Here is an 18,156-nt window from a genome sequence, read left to right as displayed (position 1 = left end):
AGATAGCTGGACTCTGGAAACATTTTGTCCTGGCTGTTACTGTTTTTACACGGACAGGTTGAATTTTAATTTTAGAGAGGTCAGAAGGGGATGTTCTTTGAGATCCACAGGAGGTGTGAACAGGGAAGGGAGGCTGTAGTTGGGTTGGGATGAGCCTGAGGGACTGAGTTTGCTAGGGAAACACAGAGAGCAGAGAAGGTCTAAGAGCAGAATACCTGGTCTTCTAGCAGGTGTGGCCTGTAGTCGAGTAGGGGGTGTCCACCCAAGCTGAGGGCTGGGACACAGTGACAATTCAGAGAAGGGAGGCTAGAAGGGAATGTTCTGTTGCAGTGTTAGGGGCGGCCCTGAGGGATTCGGTAGGGATTCAGTCTACTAGGGGAACAGAGAACAAAACAATAAACTCATACATTGAGCAAACTTTATATTGCAAAAAGATACATCTATCAGAGCTCCTCTCACAGCTTTGCTTTGCAATGTTTACATAACACACATCAATTCTGACCCAATCACAATGGTAATTTCTTACAATGTAGATATGAAATCTATATACTAATCTACTGAAACACCCTTCAAATTTTTTTATCTGCAATTAACCATTACCAGGAGAACAAACTTTATCCTACGATGTCTCTCCTTTCCCTCAGTGTTCACTCTCTAGAAGCTGGAATTCTCTCATTTCATACTAAAAGCACAGGAAAAAATGGTTCATCTTGTTAACATAATGCCCATAAGTCTGATGAGATAATGCCCATATTTTAACCTTGAAGCATAAAGTCAGGGTTAACATGTCACTTAATTCATACAGTACATTGTTAATTATCAACAGTATCCCACTGACTCAGAAGTTCTCTATCTGGCTGATGTCATTTATTAACTGTTAGACCATGACTCAACCAAAGAATGTGCTTATATGAGGCTGCTGGTTTCATTTTAGAATTAGAATGCTCATCTTTGGGCTACTTTCAAATACAGAAATACTACATGTGGCATATGAACTATGGATTTTGTTTCCCATTGCTTCAGGAAGAATTTATTGAAATAAAATTTTACGAGACAAAATGCAAATCTACATGCTTGTATTTCGGTGTATACACGTATATACTAACCCTAACTAAAGCATCACAAGCAATACTAACAGTTCTGGTTACATATTTCCAAAGACTTAACTGCTCTAAAGATACATGTTATAAAGACACTTATGTAAAAGGCAAAAATAAAGAATCAGCATAGTATTACTTCAAAAAAGTTCTCTATCCCTCATAGAAGAAAACTATGCATTTTTTTATCCTAGGAAAAAAAATAAAAGAATAATGCTATCATGTAAAGAATTCACAAAACCTAGCTGTATAGCCCATGAAAGCCATACCCACTGAACATAAGCAGCAGTTATGGTCCCTACTGAATGACAGACACACCATCACTTTCCTCTTTGACAACAGGAGTTTATCTTTCTCAAGCTCTCCTAACTGTACCACAGAAGTTCAAATCCTGTAGCAACAAGTTAAAACTACAAAATAAGGCATTCTGATTAAATGTCATAAAAGTAACAGGCTTTAAGTAGTAAAGCAGGCTCTTAATGTTGTTACAATTTCACATAATCTAGCATTACACAGAAAGTAATTTTACCCCCAAAATACAATGAATTGCTACTTTGGGGGGCACAGGGGTATTATTCATGAATCTTTAACTTTGGCTATCTTTCCTACCATGATCTCTAAGCCTGTAGGTAGGTCACTTACTAAAAGGTTTCTCAAATTATATTAAATCTAAATTGACAAAATCCCTGTAGTATTATTTAGGGAAAGAAAGAAAAGTGGACTTGGCACAAACATGCCAACAGGTCACAAAGTTTTCCTAAACAAAACATCCTCCATACAGAATCCAAATCTGCCATCCACCTGAAGCAGGTAAGAGGCAGCAATACCACCTCTACTAATAGCACAAGGTAGAAAGCTGAAACACTGAAACATCTATTACCTTCAACTGCAGATTGTATCAAAGATGCATCCTAAAATACATTTTTTTCTAAAATCCGGATTTGACTGCTCTTCACACTTTTACATTAAATGTTGCTTAAACAAAAATAAGAGCATTAACTTCAGTATTCTACCATCTAAACATTGTAAAGCAATGGTTATACATCAGCAGCAACAGGTAAAATGCACCTAATTTGGGTCCTTGACACCTCTTGTTTAAGTTTTATTGTATGATAAAGTTCTTCACAGTTTAAAATATTGTGAAGTAAGATTTTTATATATAATTATATTCACATACATACTATGTACACATACTATTTGAGGTGTCCATAAACCTGGAATATGTGTTTATCAGTAGGGTACCCTACTTGAGCAGGAACCCTGAATAAATTGGTGTGGACTGTCAAAGTTTCCCAGAAATGCTTAGAAATAAGACAAGAATACTATTATGAGCAATTATAATAAAAACTTCACCTTATTTACATAGTGCCTATCTCCCAAGAGGTAAAGATGCTTTATGGATATTTTTCAGTATTTGAGGCAGAACATTGGGGACACTATCAATTATCATTTTCCAAAACTCAGAGACTGCCACCTCCACGTACTTTGACAGTGGCAGAGCAAAATCCAAGTACATAAAGACCTCTTGGCTCTCAGTCTCCCTTACCACATTTCAGTCTTGTGGTACAACAGAATTCCCAGCACAAAGAGTTAATGTCTAAGTCCTCCTCTATCGGCAATGTGCGCTAGATTTATACCATGGGGAGATCAAATGGTATTTTGGCTTTGGCAGATGAAAAAGTCTAACATTCAGTGTGATTATAATTCAGTGTAACTTCTCCAGTCTAAGTGCAACACAGCTGATTGGTCTACAGGGGAGGGTGGGCCAATGTCTAACAAGACAACGAGTTCTTATCCCAACAGCTACTGGTGACTGACTACAGAGACAGCCCAGGACCTGGTGCTAAGTTCTTTTCTATTTCCACAATATAGTATACACATATAAATAAACATCTCAGCATAAAATGTACATTAGCATCAGTTCATGTTCAAAGGCCTTAAGGATGAACTTTAAAGGCCAAGAGTTCCTCAGAGTGCATGTTGTTTAAAGATCGAAGATCTGGCAACTTTAGAAGTAATTTTGTAAAAATGGAGGCCTCATTTGGATGGTTTTTCATTATTAAGGTCCTTAGTGCACGGATGAGTGTTTCCTGCAAAGCCTCCACTGAGTTGACATTTTCAATTCCAGATCGATCTAATGAAAGCAGAGAAGAAATATGAAGGGAAGACATATTAGCAATAAATGATTACTTACTCACTGACCACTACCAAATTTGAAATAGAGCAATATATACAAGCTGTAAAAATTCTCAGCTAAAGTAACATCAATAACACAACAAATGAGCCAGGGACGGTAGTGCATGCCTTTAATCCCAGCCTTCAGGAGGCAGGGGCAGGTGGATCTCTTGAGACAAGCCTGGTCTACAGAGCAAGTTCCATGGCTGCCAAGGCTACAAAGAAAATCCCTGCTTTTTTTTTTTTTTGGGGGGGGGGGATTCTCAGCTAGGCATGGAGAACATGACTTTGATCTTGGGAGACAGAAGCAGGAAGATCTCAGAGTTCATGGCTAACCTGGGGTTTCTTTTCTTCCAACATGTTTGGGTGTTTTACTTACAAGTATGTCCATGCACCACTTGGATGCCTGATACCAAGTGGGATTCTCTGGAACTGGTGCTAGGAATCAAACCCTAGTTCTCTGGAAAATCAGCCATTACTCTTAACTGCTGAGCCATCTTTCCAATCCAGAGTTTCTTATTTCTTTAAATTTGATGCTAACTTCAACTGCTTCTAATTGGCAAGATAAAATAATGTAATGCAGAAATGATATCTTTACCACATACAAACTACATTTCCACTCCCATGCACAGTAGATTCCCTATCCTAGTATTCATACCTTGTGCCCCCTCCTCTTAAAAGGGCTAGACTGACTTCTATCTAATGAATAAAATTTGACAATTGAGAATAGAAATCTGCACCATAATGGCTTCTATCTGAATGACATACCTCCAGAGTAAGTTGCTACAACCTAAATACAAGAAACTGGGACCAACACTGTGACTCGTGAGGAAACACCATGTATGGACTGAAATACCCTGGTCACTCATCCAAAGAGCAAGTAACCCCATACTAGGTTTACATGGGCAACCCTTTTCTCTAACAGAATGTGGAATCTGAAGAACAGAAGGATGAAATAATCAGTCAGCATAACCAGATTTTGCAGCAGCCTGCTTGCTTACCTGCAGATACCAGAACAACTGCTGTGAACAAGCTCATTTCCTCATCACTGAGCTGGAGGGCATTCAGCTTCTCACTGAACTCAAACATAGAGCTGAGCAGATCCCCTGCTCCCATTGAGTGCAGATCATCCACACTGTACTTCTTACCACTTAGAAAGGTGACAGTCCGTTCCTTTGCATCAAATAATGAAGCAAATCGTACCATTAAAACCTGAAAGGCAGAAAATTCAAATTTATTTGAAAAAGTTCATTGAGAAAACTAAGATGTAACTATTGAAGTCAGTTAAGAAACATCCTATATATAAAAGAAATTTTATGGAAAAGAAAACTAAATTTAGATCTAGAACACTTTAAGGCAAATTCTCCATGAAAGCAATAAATATCCCAACATCAAACAGCAGTCCAGTTTGAAATGGCAAGATGTTAACGAATCTTAAATTCTATAAACAAAGATTCAGAAATGAAAGTATAAAATTAAAGTGAGCACCCAGACACTATTGCATATGCCAGGAAGATTTTGCTGAAGGGACCCTGTTATAGCTGTCTCATATGAGGCTGTGCCAGTGTTTGGCAAATACAGAAGTGGATGCTCACAGTCATCTATAAGATGGAACGCAGGGCCCCCAATGGAGAAGCTAGAGATCTGCAACCCTATAGGTGGAACAACAATATGAACTAACCAGTACCCCCAGAGCTCATATCTCTAGCTGCATATGTATCAGAAGATGGCCTAGTTGGCCATCACTGGGAAGAGAGGCCCCTTGGTATTGCAAACTTTATATGCCCCAGTACAGGGGAATGCCAGGGCCAAGAAGCGGGAGTGGGTGGGTAGGGGAGCAGGGCGGAGGGAGGGTATAGGGAACTTTCGGGATAGCATTTGAAATGTATGTAAAGAAAATATCTAATAAAAAATAAATAAATAAATAATTTTTAAAAAAATTTAAAGTGTACCTATCCCAAATCGGATAGGGGACTAATATCCAATATATATAAAGAACTCAAGAAGGTAGACTCCAGAAAATCAAATAACCCCATTAAAAAATGGGGCTCAGAGCTGAACAAAGAATTCTCACCTGAGGAATACCGAATGGCTGAGAAGCACCTGAAAAAATGTTCAACATCCTTAATCATCAGGGAAATGCAAATCAAAACAACCCTGAGATTCCACTTCATTCCAGTCAGAATGGCTAAGATCAAAAATTCAGGTGACAGCAGATGCTGGCGAGGATGTGGAGAAAGAGGAACACTCCTCCTCCATTGTTGGTGGGATTGCAAGCTTGTACAAACAGTCTGGAAATCAGTCTGGCGGTTCCTCAGAAAATTGGACATAGTACTACCGGAGGATCCAGCAATACCTCTCCTGGGCATATATCCAGAAGATGTCCCAACCGGTAAAAAGGACACATGCTCCACTATGTTCATAGCAGCCTTATTTATAACAGCCAGAAGCTGGAAAGAACCCAGATGCCCCTCAACAGAGGAATGGATACAGAAAATGTGGTACATTTACACAATGGAGTACTACTCAGCTATTAAAAGGAATGAATTTATGAAATTCCTAGGCAAATGGATGGACCTGGAGGGCATCATCCTGAATGAGGTAACACAATCACAAAAGAACTCATATGGTATATATTTACTGATAAGTGGTTATTAGCCCAGAAACTTAGAATACCCAAGATATAAGATACAATTTTCAAAACACATGAAACTCAAGAAGAACGAAGACCAAAGTGTGGACACTTTGCCCCTTCTTAGAATTGGGAGCAAAACATCCATGGAAGCAGTTACAGAGACAATGTTTGGAGCTGAGACTAAAGGATGGACCATCTTGAGACTGCCATACCTGGGGATCCATCCCTTAATCAGTCTCCAAATGCTGACACCATTGCACACACTAGCAAGATTTTGCTGAAAGGACAAGTAAGGCCCAAGGGAGAATAACTCAGAAGGGGAAACTAAATAATCAACAGAGGTGGATGGAGAGAGGGAACAGGGTAGGAGAGGGGTTAAGGAGGGGAACAGGGATGGCAATCAGGGTGTGGGGAGACAAGGGGCAGGAGAGGGCTGGGAGTAAGAATGGCAATCAGTAGGGGGGAGGCATCTCTGGTGACTAGCTGAATGCCTGGATGAGAAGGGGAGGTATAGGGAACCAATGGGGGTGACCCTAGCTGAGACTCCTACCAGAGGGGAATATAGAGACTGAAATAACCACCTCCTGTAGCCAGGCAAGACCTTCCAAAGGAGGGAAGGGGACATCAATCTACCCATAAAACCTTCAACCCCAAATTTATCTTCCATTTAAAATGTACAGAGATAAAAATGGAGCAGAGACTGAAGGAACAGTTAACTTAAATAGTTAACTACCCCAACTCGAGACCCATCCCATGTAAGAGAGCCAACCTGACACTATTCATGATACTTTGCTATGCTTACAGAGAGGAACCTAGCATAACTGTCTCCTGAGAGGCTTCCTCCAGCAGCAGAGAAAGACAAATGCAGAGACCCACAGTCAAACATAAGGCAAAGTTCTGGGTGTCCTGTGGAAGAGTAAGAGAAAGAACTGAGCAAGTCAGAGGGGTCAAGGACACCACAGAGAGACCCACAAAATTAATTAACCTGGGATCGTGGGGCCTCACAAATCCTGGGCCATCAACCAAGGGAGCATGCAGGAGCTGAACCTAGACCCTCTACACATTTGTAGCAAATGTGCAGCTTGGTCTTCATGTGAGTTCCCTAACAAGTGGAGTAGGGGTTGTCTTGGTCTCTGTTCCCTGCCACTGGATTCCCTTCCACCTACCTGAACTGCCTGGTTGGGCCCACTAGGAGAGGATGTGTGCCCAGTCCTGCTGGAACTAGCTGTTGTGGGTGGGGGGTCAGGAAGGAGTAATATGCAAGGGTGATTCCCCTTCGGGACAATGTGGAGACTGATTTGTTAGGGAGGGACTGGGAAGAGGGCAATGTGCTGTGATCGGGATATAAAAAGAATAACAAAAATATTATTGGGGGAAAAAATGGGTCTAGCCAAAGACATTCATGAAATTGTCTGGGGTCTAAAGCATGTTTGGTGTCTATGGTGTAAGACAAGTTCTATTTCAGTCATCACAACCCAGACTGTTGCTGAGGCCACATCCAAGATTGTATCGCATCACAGCACAAGACTGCTGCTCAGTCCACATCAGTTTTGACTGATCGTATCACAGGACTACAGCATGCATCCACACTCTATCTGTGACATCAATGCTGTCTGGATGCCTCTTTTACATCTGAAACTGCACTGGGCAACACAGTCTTCTACAATGCCTCAAACAAAAGTGGCCTGCCCAGACAACCCAAAAGGAAGTGAATCTCCTCTGATAATGGTGCAAATTCCTTTGAAGCACAATCACAGGGTGGAAAGAACATCCTAGACATAACATACAAGTCACCTCTGGGCAAGAATTACCTCTCCCAAAACAGGTGGACTGCATCAGCCACTGACTTGAACCCTCAGACATGAAAAGCTAAGTTTCATTGTATTCCTTTAAACTGAAAGGCCCAGCTGTTGCTCAATTATTCTAGGGCTGGTTTATTACTAAAATAGTACTTCTCTGTTCTAGTTCAGATAGTCCAGGTAGCAGAGGCTTCTGTGGCACATGTGAAAATTGGGTAAGGAAAGAAGAAATGAGACCTAGAAGAATGCACAAAGATTAGAGGTTTCTCCAGCCAGGCACATTCTATGAAGACCAGCACTTAACACCAAGAGTACCTGATAGTTTAAATCTGTACGACTCATCAGGGGGAAAGAGCCTAACACGTTTGATTCCTTCTCAAACTACTCAGAGTTTAAAGGTCTGGCCACGAGATGTTCACCTATTACTGTCCCCTCAAATTTCAGAGCTGTGTGTAAGTGACCTCCAAGACACCACTGAGAGGCAGCAGTTGGCCAGCCCACCTATACAAGGGACAGCCATGGCAGTCCAAGCACAGGCACAAAGCATCTCTTCAAGAGAACTGGGATGAAAAAAGCGAAAAAGCAGTGGCAGAAGGATGACACAGTGGCACACCCCAAACTCAAGAGGACACCCCAAACTCATCAACTGGGAGAGAACTTAAGAGAGGGAATTGAGGCAATCTGGACTACTCAAGACCTTATCTTAAAAGCAATGACTGAGGACAAGCTGCCAAGGATCCAAGGAGAAAGGGCAGCACAGAGATGTCTACTGAGTCGCTGAATATTCTATATTTTTGTAAAAGTAAAAACCATTTGCCAGTCTCCTTTCTTGGGTTTTGGGGGGTACTTACTTTTGCTTGTTTTGGAGACACAGGATTTCACTATGTAGCCCTGGCTTGCCTGGAACTCAGATTCACCTGCCTCTACCTCCTAAAAGTTAGGCCTAAAGGCATGCACCACCACACCACACACAACCCACTCTCCTTATTTATTCTGTATTCAATATAGTAAACATTAGACTCAGCTTTTGGGTGTCTAACACTAAGCAAAAACCAATACATCTACACCTGAAAGTACTGGCAGAACCTGTAACTTACATGCTGGGGTCACAGAATGTAAGTCTAGTCGCAAGTAGTCGCAAGTAGTTCAATGTACCTGTCCCTCTCTTCTTGGAATTCTGTGATAGTTACTGTTTTGTTAGAGACTCTGAACCATCAACATTTATTTAGAAAAGAAAAAAGAATTAAGTACATGGCTTTGCATCAACAATCAGGATAAATAAAACTTACCTCAAAAGTCCCAGCTTTTAACAGATTGACCTGATCGTGCTGAGACAGATCTCGGAAGCCAGGAATCCTCTTTGCAAATTCCACCACCTCTTTTACTGCTGGGGTAAAACTCATTGAAAATTCTTCCCAGATTTCATGTCCAGACTTCTGAGGGTCCACATATGGAGACTTACTCATAGGACACACCTAATTTACAAGAAATAGAAAAACTCTTAAATTGTGAAGAGTGGCAAAGAATTCCAAAGTGTCACCTCAATTATGAGAAACCACAACATGAAGTAACTCCTAACTCAAGTAAGGCCTTCCATCACTTTCTGTGAGTGCATCTTACCTCAAAACAGGAATTCTCACCACAGTAAATACAGTTACAATATCTTCAATGTACATAAGAAAATGTGTGAGTTCTCACCAATGAAGTGGGTAAATACTTTAAAATGGAGGCTTTACAAATCACATATTCAACCATGGAGATGGCTTAGCTCTTGCAGTTCAGTTCCCAGCACACTCATCAGAGGCCTATTAACTGCAGTTTCAGGGGCCTCCTTCAGCACCTTCACACATGTGCACATACCTACACTCACACATGTACATAATTAAAATTAAAATAGTCAGATGTGGTGGCACATGAGTTTAATCTCAGCACAAGGGAGGAAAAGGCATGAGGATCTCTGAGTTCAAGACCAACTGGTACTCACATTTAGTTTAAGATCAACAGAAGTATGTAGTAAGACCCTATCTCAAAACAAAAAGCAACAATAATAAAATTAAAAATAAAATAGAAACACATATCCTATACACTTAAATGACCTTGTAAAGCTTTAATCCCAGTACTAGGGAAGCAGAGACAGAAAAATCTCTGTGAGTACCAGGCCAGGTATGAGTACATGAGACCCTGTCTCAAATATGCTTTTAAAAGCCTCATGACAAGTTAATTGAAACAGCTATGGACCTACTGTAAGAGGTAACCTAGGCAAACACTGCATAAACAAGAACTTGAGAACCCTCTTGAATGGGCAACAACTGCCACCTTACACACATGTGCAGGGCCATGACTTTTGAAAACAGATCTATTTCTCACCCTGGTTATTATGGTCAATTATAATCAATAATCTTTGTCTTTTCTCTGCTAGTAGATGAAATCCAGAGTCTTTTGGCACAAGCAAAACAAGAGCTCCACTACAAAAACTGCACCTTAGTCCATAATTACCTTTTCTTAGTTGAGTACATGATCCTCTGAAAGACTCAGTGCCTTATCCAAACAGAGTGAGGCCACAAATCTCTTTACTTCCCATTTCAGGGCTTATTTATTCTCAGTAAACAAAAACACTGCAAGTTCCAAAAGTATAAGGCACCTCAATTTAAGAGGGTCACTGCTGGGACTACATGTCCCAGGGTGGGCTTCCCCTTCTATGAAAAGGGGGAGGGTGATAGAAGGAGGAATTTGTAAGGGCAGAGCTGGGAAGAGAGAAGGAAGTGGAGCTGTGATCAGTGAATGAAAATAAATAAATTATTGGGGGGGAAAAGCATCACTGATCCTTTAGCTCCTTAACAATGCTGAGACCAGTGACCTCCATCTGTGCAGCCAGGAAACTGACTGTGGATATGAGGTACACCTTCTAAACATGAGCTAAGGAAGCCAAAGAAGCTGCAGGACCACTAAAACGATATGAAGCATGGTCTATTACTAAAAACAGCCTTTAAATTTACATTAAACCCATAGGAATCAAGGAATGAGAGGATTCCTAAGCCTGGAGACAGCTATGAAACCAGCATCTACAAAGCCTACAAGTGCCTAGAGGAAGAACCTTAGCACCTGAAGTACTAGGAGGCCACGAGGTTTAAGGCATCTTCTAGACTACCCTCAGCCCTCAGACCTCAGACACTGGCAAAAGACAACAGGAAAGCTGAACATGAAGACTGTAATAGAATCAACTATCTTTAGGATTTAAAAAAGAAAAAAAAGATAATTACCTGGCAGCTGAAAGCAAGCGCTACACCAAAAGACCTCATGGTTTAAACTGGAAATGACATACGGAGTGCTGCTGTTCTGATGAAATGCTGGCTGACCATAAACACTGTATTTTTGTGTAGAATGTTGAATTTGATGAAATGAATTTGAATGATATGAATATTAACTGATCTCAGGATAAAATCTTAGAAATCAGGCTACTAAATTTCTTCCCAGGACTCAGGAGGCAGAGGCAGGCAAATCTCTGAGTTCAAGGCCAGCCTGATCTAGATTGAGTTCCAGGACAGAGAGAGCTATACAAAGAAACCCTATCTTGGAAAAGAAAAAAAAAAAAATATATATATATATATATATATATTCTCAAACCATAAAATATCTCCAAAACTCTTTCTACATCAGTATGGCTTTTAAAACCTCTGTTTGGAGCCGGGCGTGGTGGCGCACGCCTTTAATCCCAGCACTCGTGAGGCAGAGGCAGGCAGATTTCTGAGTTCCAGGCCAGCCTGGTCTACAAAGTGAGTTCCAGGACAGCCAGGGCTGTACGGAGAAACCCTGTCTTAAAAAAAAAAAAAAAAACAAAAAAAAAAAAAAAACAAACAAACAAAAAAAACCCAACCTCTGTTTGGCAGTGATGCACCCTGAAGTCCCAGTGATCCACAAGATCGCTTGAACCCAGGAGCTCAAAGCAACATCCCAAGACTGTCCCCTCAAAAGCAACAAAACCTCTCTCCAAAAAAAAAATCAAAGAAGCTAAAAGATCAACTCTTTTGAAAAGGATTCCAACGTTAATGAACTACTAACTGATCAGAACACCTAAATTTCCAAAGATATTTCCAGGAATTATAGGATCAATTCTGTGCCAATCCTATTTTATACAAATCCTAACCCCACAGTAGCAATTAAAGCACAAGCTCATACCTACTGTTATGTAAAATTATGTTACTCCTCATGCACTGCTTATTAACATTTCACCAAAATACTACACAAAGAGGCTTCTAGAAATCTCTTGGGCTTTCTCACCCACCTCCCAACTCAACATGCCCCCCAAAAGAAAACCTTCCAAGCTTTCCTTGATACAAGGCGAGCAAAGAATCGATTTCACTGTACCAGATGCATCCTCCCTCCAGTGTTGCACAGGTAACTATTCCTGTTCTCAGTCTGAGAACATCCACCTACTGGAATTCTATCACAGACTCTTTGAGTATAAGCACTGGAGAAGTTCATACAGTGTCCATTTGCAATACAAACAGCATGGCCGTTTGGGTAATGCATTATGTTCCTCCCTTTGTACTGTCCACTGAGATGTGGCAGCCTCTCACTACAGGGGAAGTGCTTGTGAAGCCCACTGCCACGATGGTCTTGATTTAAATTATACTGCTCCATGTTCCTGGGAATCCGTTCTCCTCTCTGAGGTGGCATGCTCTCAGATGAGTTTTCTCCATGTTCCTGATTATACAGAAAGGTGTCCTTGTGGGCTCTGGTCACCATGCCAATCACTTCCTCCTTTGCAAAATCAGGAGTGTTTTTGATGTTTTCTTGCTCCAGCTGGGACTTGGGCCGCAGCTGTTCCTGAGCTGGTAGTGCTGACTGTTCATGCTGTTCTGCTAAGGTGTCATTCTGCAGGTGGCCACTGAACTGGGTGTTCATCATGGTCTTCATTGCACTTTGCATTTCAATTAGCATTCTCTGTTTTTCACGCTTAGGAATCCGGCCAAATCGAACAGCTATGAAGAGAAAGCTAGTTAGCATCTATATTCTAATAAGCTCTGCTTGCATAAAACAATGATACAAAACTAGCTCTGAAACCCCTGGCTCTTGTCATACAAGTCAAGAATATCTACATATCTCAGCCTAAGTTTTTCTAAACTTGGGTGCTGATTCAGTAAAGGAAATGGGAAAGAAGGGAAAACTTTCCAAAACAAGGGTAAGAAAAACATGTTGAGTTTTTTCCTAAGCAAAAATCTAAGAAACAAAAAAATGTAAGAACTGCAATATAAAGCATACCAGCCCCTTACTAAAGCCAGGCAACCACACAGCACTCTGGACAATCTCTGTGAGCTCCAAGCCAACCAGGACTACACAGTTAGACCCTACCTCAAAAAAAATTTTTTAAAAAGACTAAGACAGCTGAGAAAGCCTGACCCAAGGTGATAATAATATAGTGCATAATAAATATATGTATATTATTTTATGTGTATCAATGTTTTGCCTGCATGTGTGTATGCATATGTGTATATGTGTGTATGTATGTGTGTGTATATATATATATCACATCACATATTGTGCCACAGATGCACAGATGGAGAAGAAGCATCAAGGTCCCCTAGTATGGAGTTACAGGCACTTGTGAGTCACTTTGTAAATACTAGGAACTGAATCTGAATTCTCTGTAAGAGCAGTGTATGCTTTTTATCACTGAGCCATCTTTCTATGTCAAATAAATCCTGCCCTTCATCCCCAGAAAAGGAAACTTAAAATCATTTAGGAAAAGTTGTGTGAATGGTGGCATACACCTTTTAATCCCAGAAGGCAGAGGCAGGTGGATCTCCAAGTTGGGGGCCAGCCTAGTCTACAAAGTTAGTTGCAGTACAGACAGGGCTACACAGAGAAACCCTGTCCCGAAAAAAAAAATCATTTAGGAAAAATCTGAGTCAATTTACATGAAGCTACATAAAAGGCAACCATGCCAATAGCTGCCTCTGAGATGATAGTGCTCATTCCACCATAATGAGTTTAAACCCACAGGAGGTTGCAACGTGCTTTCGGAATCTGTACATACCAACCAAAGAGGCCCTGGTAACTGCTGACAGCTCAATGACCAACCTCACACTCTGTCAACACTCTGCACTGGGCACGTACCATCTCGTGACATTCCCACAGATAGACACTTCTTAAAGCGGCACTGCTGGCACCGGTTTCTGTTCATCCTCATGATGGAACAGTTCTCATTCTTCAGGCACTTCTTATACTGGATGTTTTGCTGAATGCTCCTCCGAAAGAAACCCTAAAATAAAGGAAGATTTATCTATCCATGTAAAAACGTGAAGTCCCTCACAAGAACTATTCCCATATCAAGCTAGTATATGTGGAGCTAGACCTATGTCAAAGAAAGAAATTCTTGACAAAAAGGTTAACTGGCTCCTTACTGGTATCTATCAGTAGATACAACACTTAACAAACAAAACTCCTCTTCCTGTGGAAGATTCTTTGTGCTGGCCCAAAGTACCTTTTTATAAGCACTCCCGCCGCTATACCTCAGCAGCAGCTACAAGTTCAATCTTGAAAGCAAGTTTCAAAACTTGTATTTTTTTTTCTTTTTTTTAGGGGGTGGGGGGTGGGGGGGTGGATGGATCTCAATTAGCCCAGGGTAGCCTTGAACTACTGATCCTCATACCCCTACCTCCCCAAGTGCTGGGATAACAAGCATGTGCCACCATATGCAGCTTTCAAAAACTTTTGAGACATAAAAGCTGACAGTTTGATAGCTGGATTCTATCACTAGAACCTTATGTTACAATAGCTGAGCTCGGTCATTTCTGGAACATTTCTGTTGTCACCAACTAAATCTAGACACACATGCCAGACATCCCTGGCCACATGTAAGCAGCACATGTTATAGCACATGCCCACATCCAGGAAAAGAGGGTTCCCAGACTGATGACTATAAACAACTATCTTGACTACATAAATCATTAGCATATGCTCTATGCCAGATCTTCATCTACCCCAAGCTCAATGTTCCTAGGAAAAAACACAAAACTCAAGAAAAACAACTAAAAATTCACTTCAAACAGGATAGCCCCTTAATATTATAACTGACTACACGATACATCTTATTAAATATTGACCAGTTATAACACTTTTGCATTTTACTGTTGTGATACTATATACTTGGTTTAAATTATGCAAGAGCTAAGAAAAATGCATTTTTTAAGAAGGTACTGAGGACTTGGTGGTGGTGGCATATGCCTTGAATCCCAGCACTCTGGAGGCAGAGGCAGGTGAATCTCTGTGAGTTCTGCCAGCCTGGGCTATAGAGCGAGTTCCAGGACAGCCAGCACCACCCAAAGAAACCCTGACTCAAAAATAAACAAACAAGGAAAACAAAACAAAACAAGTAAAAAGAGGGTACTAGAATCTATGAGGTGGATCAAGGTAAAGTATTTGCCTAACCTTGTTAGACCTTGTGTCTCATTCCCAGCACAGGACTACCCCAAAACTATGCATTTTGCATGATTTGGTGACACACCCTGTAATCACAGAAACTTGGAAAGCTAAGGCAGATTTTGAGTCTAAGCCAGCCTGGGCTACTTCAGAAGACCCTGTCTCAAACAAATACTACCGAGATATTGATCAATTATTTGTATTTATCAATATAGTGATGAGAGATGGCTCAGTGGTTGAAAACACCAGCACCCACATGGCAGCTTACAACCATTTGTAGCTCTTGCTGTAGTAGATCTGACGCCCTCTTCTAGACTCCATGGGCACCAGGATTTCACGTAATACACATTTAAAAGATACTTTTTAAAAGAGAATATATAATACATTTCATTCAAATTGTTATTTTATTATCTAAATGCAAGCTGAGCATGAATTTAACTTCAAAATACTTTACATTTTCTTTAAAATATATACACAATTCTCTAAGACAATAGAAAAGAGCTACGTCTACAGAAAAAAACACTTACTAGTCATTAAAAACTCCCAGACTCAACTCACTCAGATTTGTCCCAGGAGAGACTTATTCTTTCTTATCTTATTCACCCTGCCACATCCTGCCAAACCAGATTCCTACTCTAGCCTACAGTGAGAAAACAAGAACACATGTTGATCTTGTTTGGTTACAGGAAAAAGAGTTGTGTCAGATTTAAGAGAGATTCTGGATGTACGTGAGGAGGAAGGGCCACCTCAAAGAGCTTACCTAAGATTCTGGTTGCAATCACTAGAAATTAACTCTTTCCTCTGTCTTCTATTTAATGATCTGACTCATTTGTATTCTACTGTTTGCTGCTGTTATTTTTGTTTGTTTTGTGTTTGAGATAAGATCTTGCTAAATAGCTCAGGCTAGCTTAGCATCAACAATCCTCTTGCCTCAAGCATTATTTCTCAGCACACTACATTTAAATAAATACTTAGCAGTTATTCCCAGTCCACAGTCCTAACAGGATAAGAGCTGATGTGGTCTCTGTTCCCCAAGGATCATGTTCTAGAAACTAACACCCAATACACAGTGCTGCATAGGTGGTCTGCTTTCTTGAATTGGCTAATGTTAATATGAAAATGAATTTGTTATGAATACATTAGGAGTCAGGCATGATGGTACATGCCTTTAATCCCAGCAGAAGCAGGTAGACCTCTTTGAGTTTGAGGCCAGCCTGGTTGCTCTACACAGCTACATAGTACCATGGCTACACAGAAAATCCCTGCCTAAAACAAAACAAAAAATGTGGGATGGATGGGCTCATTTCTATACACACTCATGTTCACATTCTTACACATGAGCATGATGTTTCTATTCAATGCCTTCCATCCTCCAACAGAAAGGCCTCCCAAGATGCAGCCCCTAGTCTCCAAACTGCTGAAGCAAATTAACTTTCAAATATCTCCACCTGTGGTATGATCAGCTTGAGCATACAGACAAAAACTTAACTCAAATCTTGGTTTACATGACAGTGCCTATGCCTGTAATCCCAGCCCTTGGCAGGAAGCAGGATCACAAATGCTAGGTCATCCTCCACTGCCATACACAGCAAGTTCTGGGCCAGCCATAGACTACCTCAGACTCTGTCTCAAAAGGAAAAAAAAAAGGAAGTGCTCCAACAAGGTAGTGCACTGCCCTATCTGTCTGGCTCATACCTGGTTTCCTGACCATCAAGGCCTGTACCTCACTGGAGAGTGAATGAACTAGAACTGACTGCTCCATACCCTGAATGACTAACCTGAAACAGAAAAATTATTTTGACTAGACTCTTAAAGCTGAAGAGAAACAGCTGATTCCTGCCCCGCCCCCTTCTAAATAAGCTGTGGACACTCACAAACCTAACCCACTTTCTTTACTCCTAGAATTAGATTAGTAGTAAGAAATAAAAGCTTTTTTTTACCTTACAGCCTTCACAAGCATGAACTCCATAGTGGAATCCTGATGCCACATCCCCACAGACTTTACACAGTAGAACCATGCCACTAAATTCTAGGGCATAAGGAGACAGAAAATAAAAAGCTGGAAGAATCACGCAAGTGCTTTTTCCAATTGAATCTTTTATCTCATTCAATTTGCAAGTGCTTTGAAACAATACACTTACACACAGAAGAAAATAATCTCTTCCTTTCTCCACCCCCCCACCCCCACAGAGACCCTTGCCCACACTAGGCAAGTGCACCAAACTGCAGCCTTTTCATTTTTGACAATTTTAAGCAAATTTTTGTAAATCTGTAATTACCTGATACCAGACATGCAACAAGAACTTTAAAAAAAAAATCTAGATAAAAAAATTAAGAATTCGAACAGAGAAATCAATAGAAAATGCAGGAATGGTGTTGGCCGAAGAGATGGCTCAATGATTAAGAATATTTTCAGAAGACCAGGGTTTAGTTCCCAGCACCCATGTGATAGCTAACAATGGCATGGAACTCAATCCCACCTAATCAGGTCTCCGAGAACACCTACACACATGGTTCACATATATTCTTCCAGGCTCACACACATACACATAAATTTAAAAAGCAAGTAAGTAAATAAATCTTTTCAAAAACAAAAAAGAAAGAAAGAAAAGAAAAAGAAAATGTAGGAGACTGGAGCGATGACTGAGCGGTTAAGAACACTGACTGCTCTTCTGGAGGTCCTGAGTTCAATTCCCCGCAACTATATGGTAGCTCACAACCATCTGTAATAGGATCTGATGCCCTCTTCTGGAGTGTCTGAAGACAGCTACAGTGTACTCATATAGATAAGATAAATAAATAAATCTTAAAAAAAAAAGAAAGAAAAGAAAAGAAAAGGTAAAGAAGGCTTTAGGTATAATTATTGAAGAGTGCTTGCGCAATGAACATGAGGCCTGAGCTCAATCCCCAGCATCACAAAGAAAAATGGTTCAAAGGTTTTGAGCTGTGTTGCTTCAAATCAACAAGAGATAGACAAGGTCCATGCCTTCTCTACCTGCCCCACTAAACCTGTTCTACCCACACTTGC

General features: G+C 40.7%; 1 protein-coding gene across 3 annotated transcripts in view; it reads right to left on the bottom strand.

Annotated features, from left to right (window-relative positions):
- Nucleotides 1-404: 404 nt before the first annotated feature.
- The window catches only part of Nr1d2 (nuclear receptor subfamily 1 group D member 2), a 28,432-nt gene continuing 10,680 nt past the window's right edge, over nucleotides 405-18,156 (bottom strand). For 2 of the 3 annotated variants that reach the window (XM_021181827.3, XM_085828335.1), the window contains 6 exons: nucleotides 17,069-17,157; nucleotides 13,824-13,968; nucleotides 12,072-12,688; nucleotides 8,996-9,181; nucleotides 4,274-4,484; nucleotides 405-3,231 (listed from right to left, as the gene is read on the bottom strand). In XM_021181827.3, the coding sequence (XP_021037486.1) occupies nucleotides 3,035-3,231; nucleotides 4,274-4,484; nucleotides 8,996-9,181; nucleotides 12,072-12,688; nucleotides 13,824-13,968; nucleotides 17,069-17,157 (1,445 nt within the window). In that variant the 3' untranslated portion in view covers nucleotides 405-3,034. The remainder of the gene's footprint in view (nucleotides 3,232-4,273; nucleotides 4,485-8,995; nucleotides 9,182-12,071; nucleotides 12,689-13,823; nucleotides 13,969-17,068; nucleotides 17,158-18,156) is intronic. The other variant, XM_085828336.1, reaches the window with a different exon arrangement.

This window comes from Mus caroli, unplaced genomic scaffold, assembly GCF_978045245.1.
Source record: "Mus caroli unplaced genomic scaffold, Mus_caroli_1 scaffold_12, whole genome shotgun sequence".
NCBI classification, from domain to species: domain Eukaryota; kingdom Metazoa; phylum Chordata; class Mammalia; order Rodentia; family Muridae; genus Mus; species Mus caroli.
This window is presented reverse-complemented; position numbering and strand designations above follow the sequence as displayed.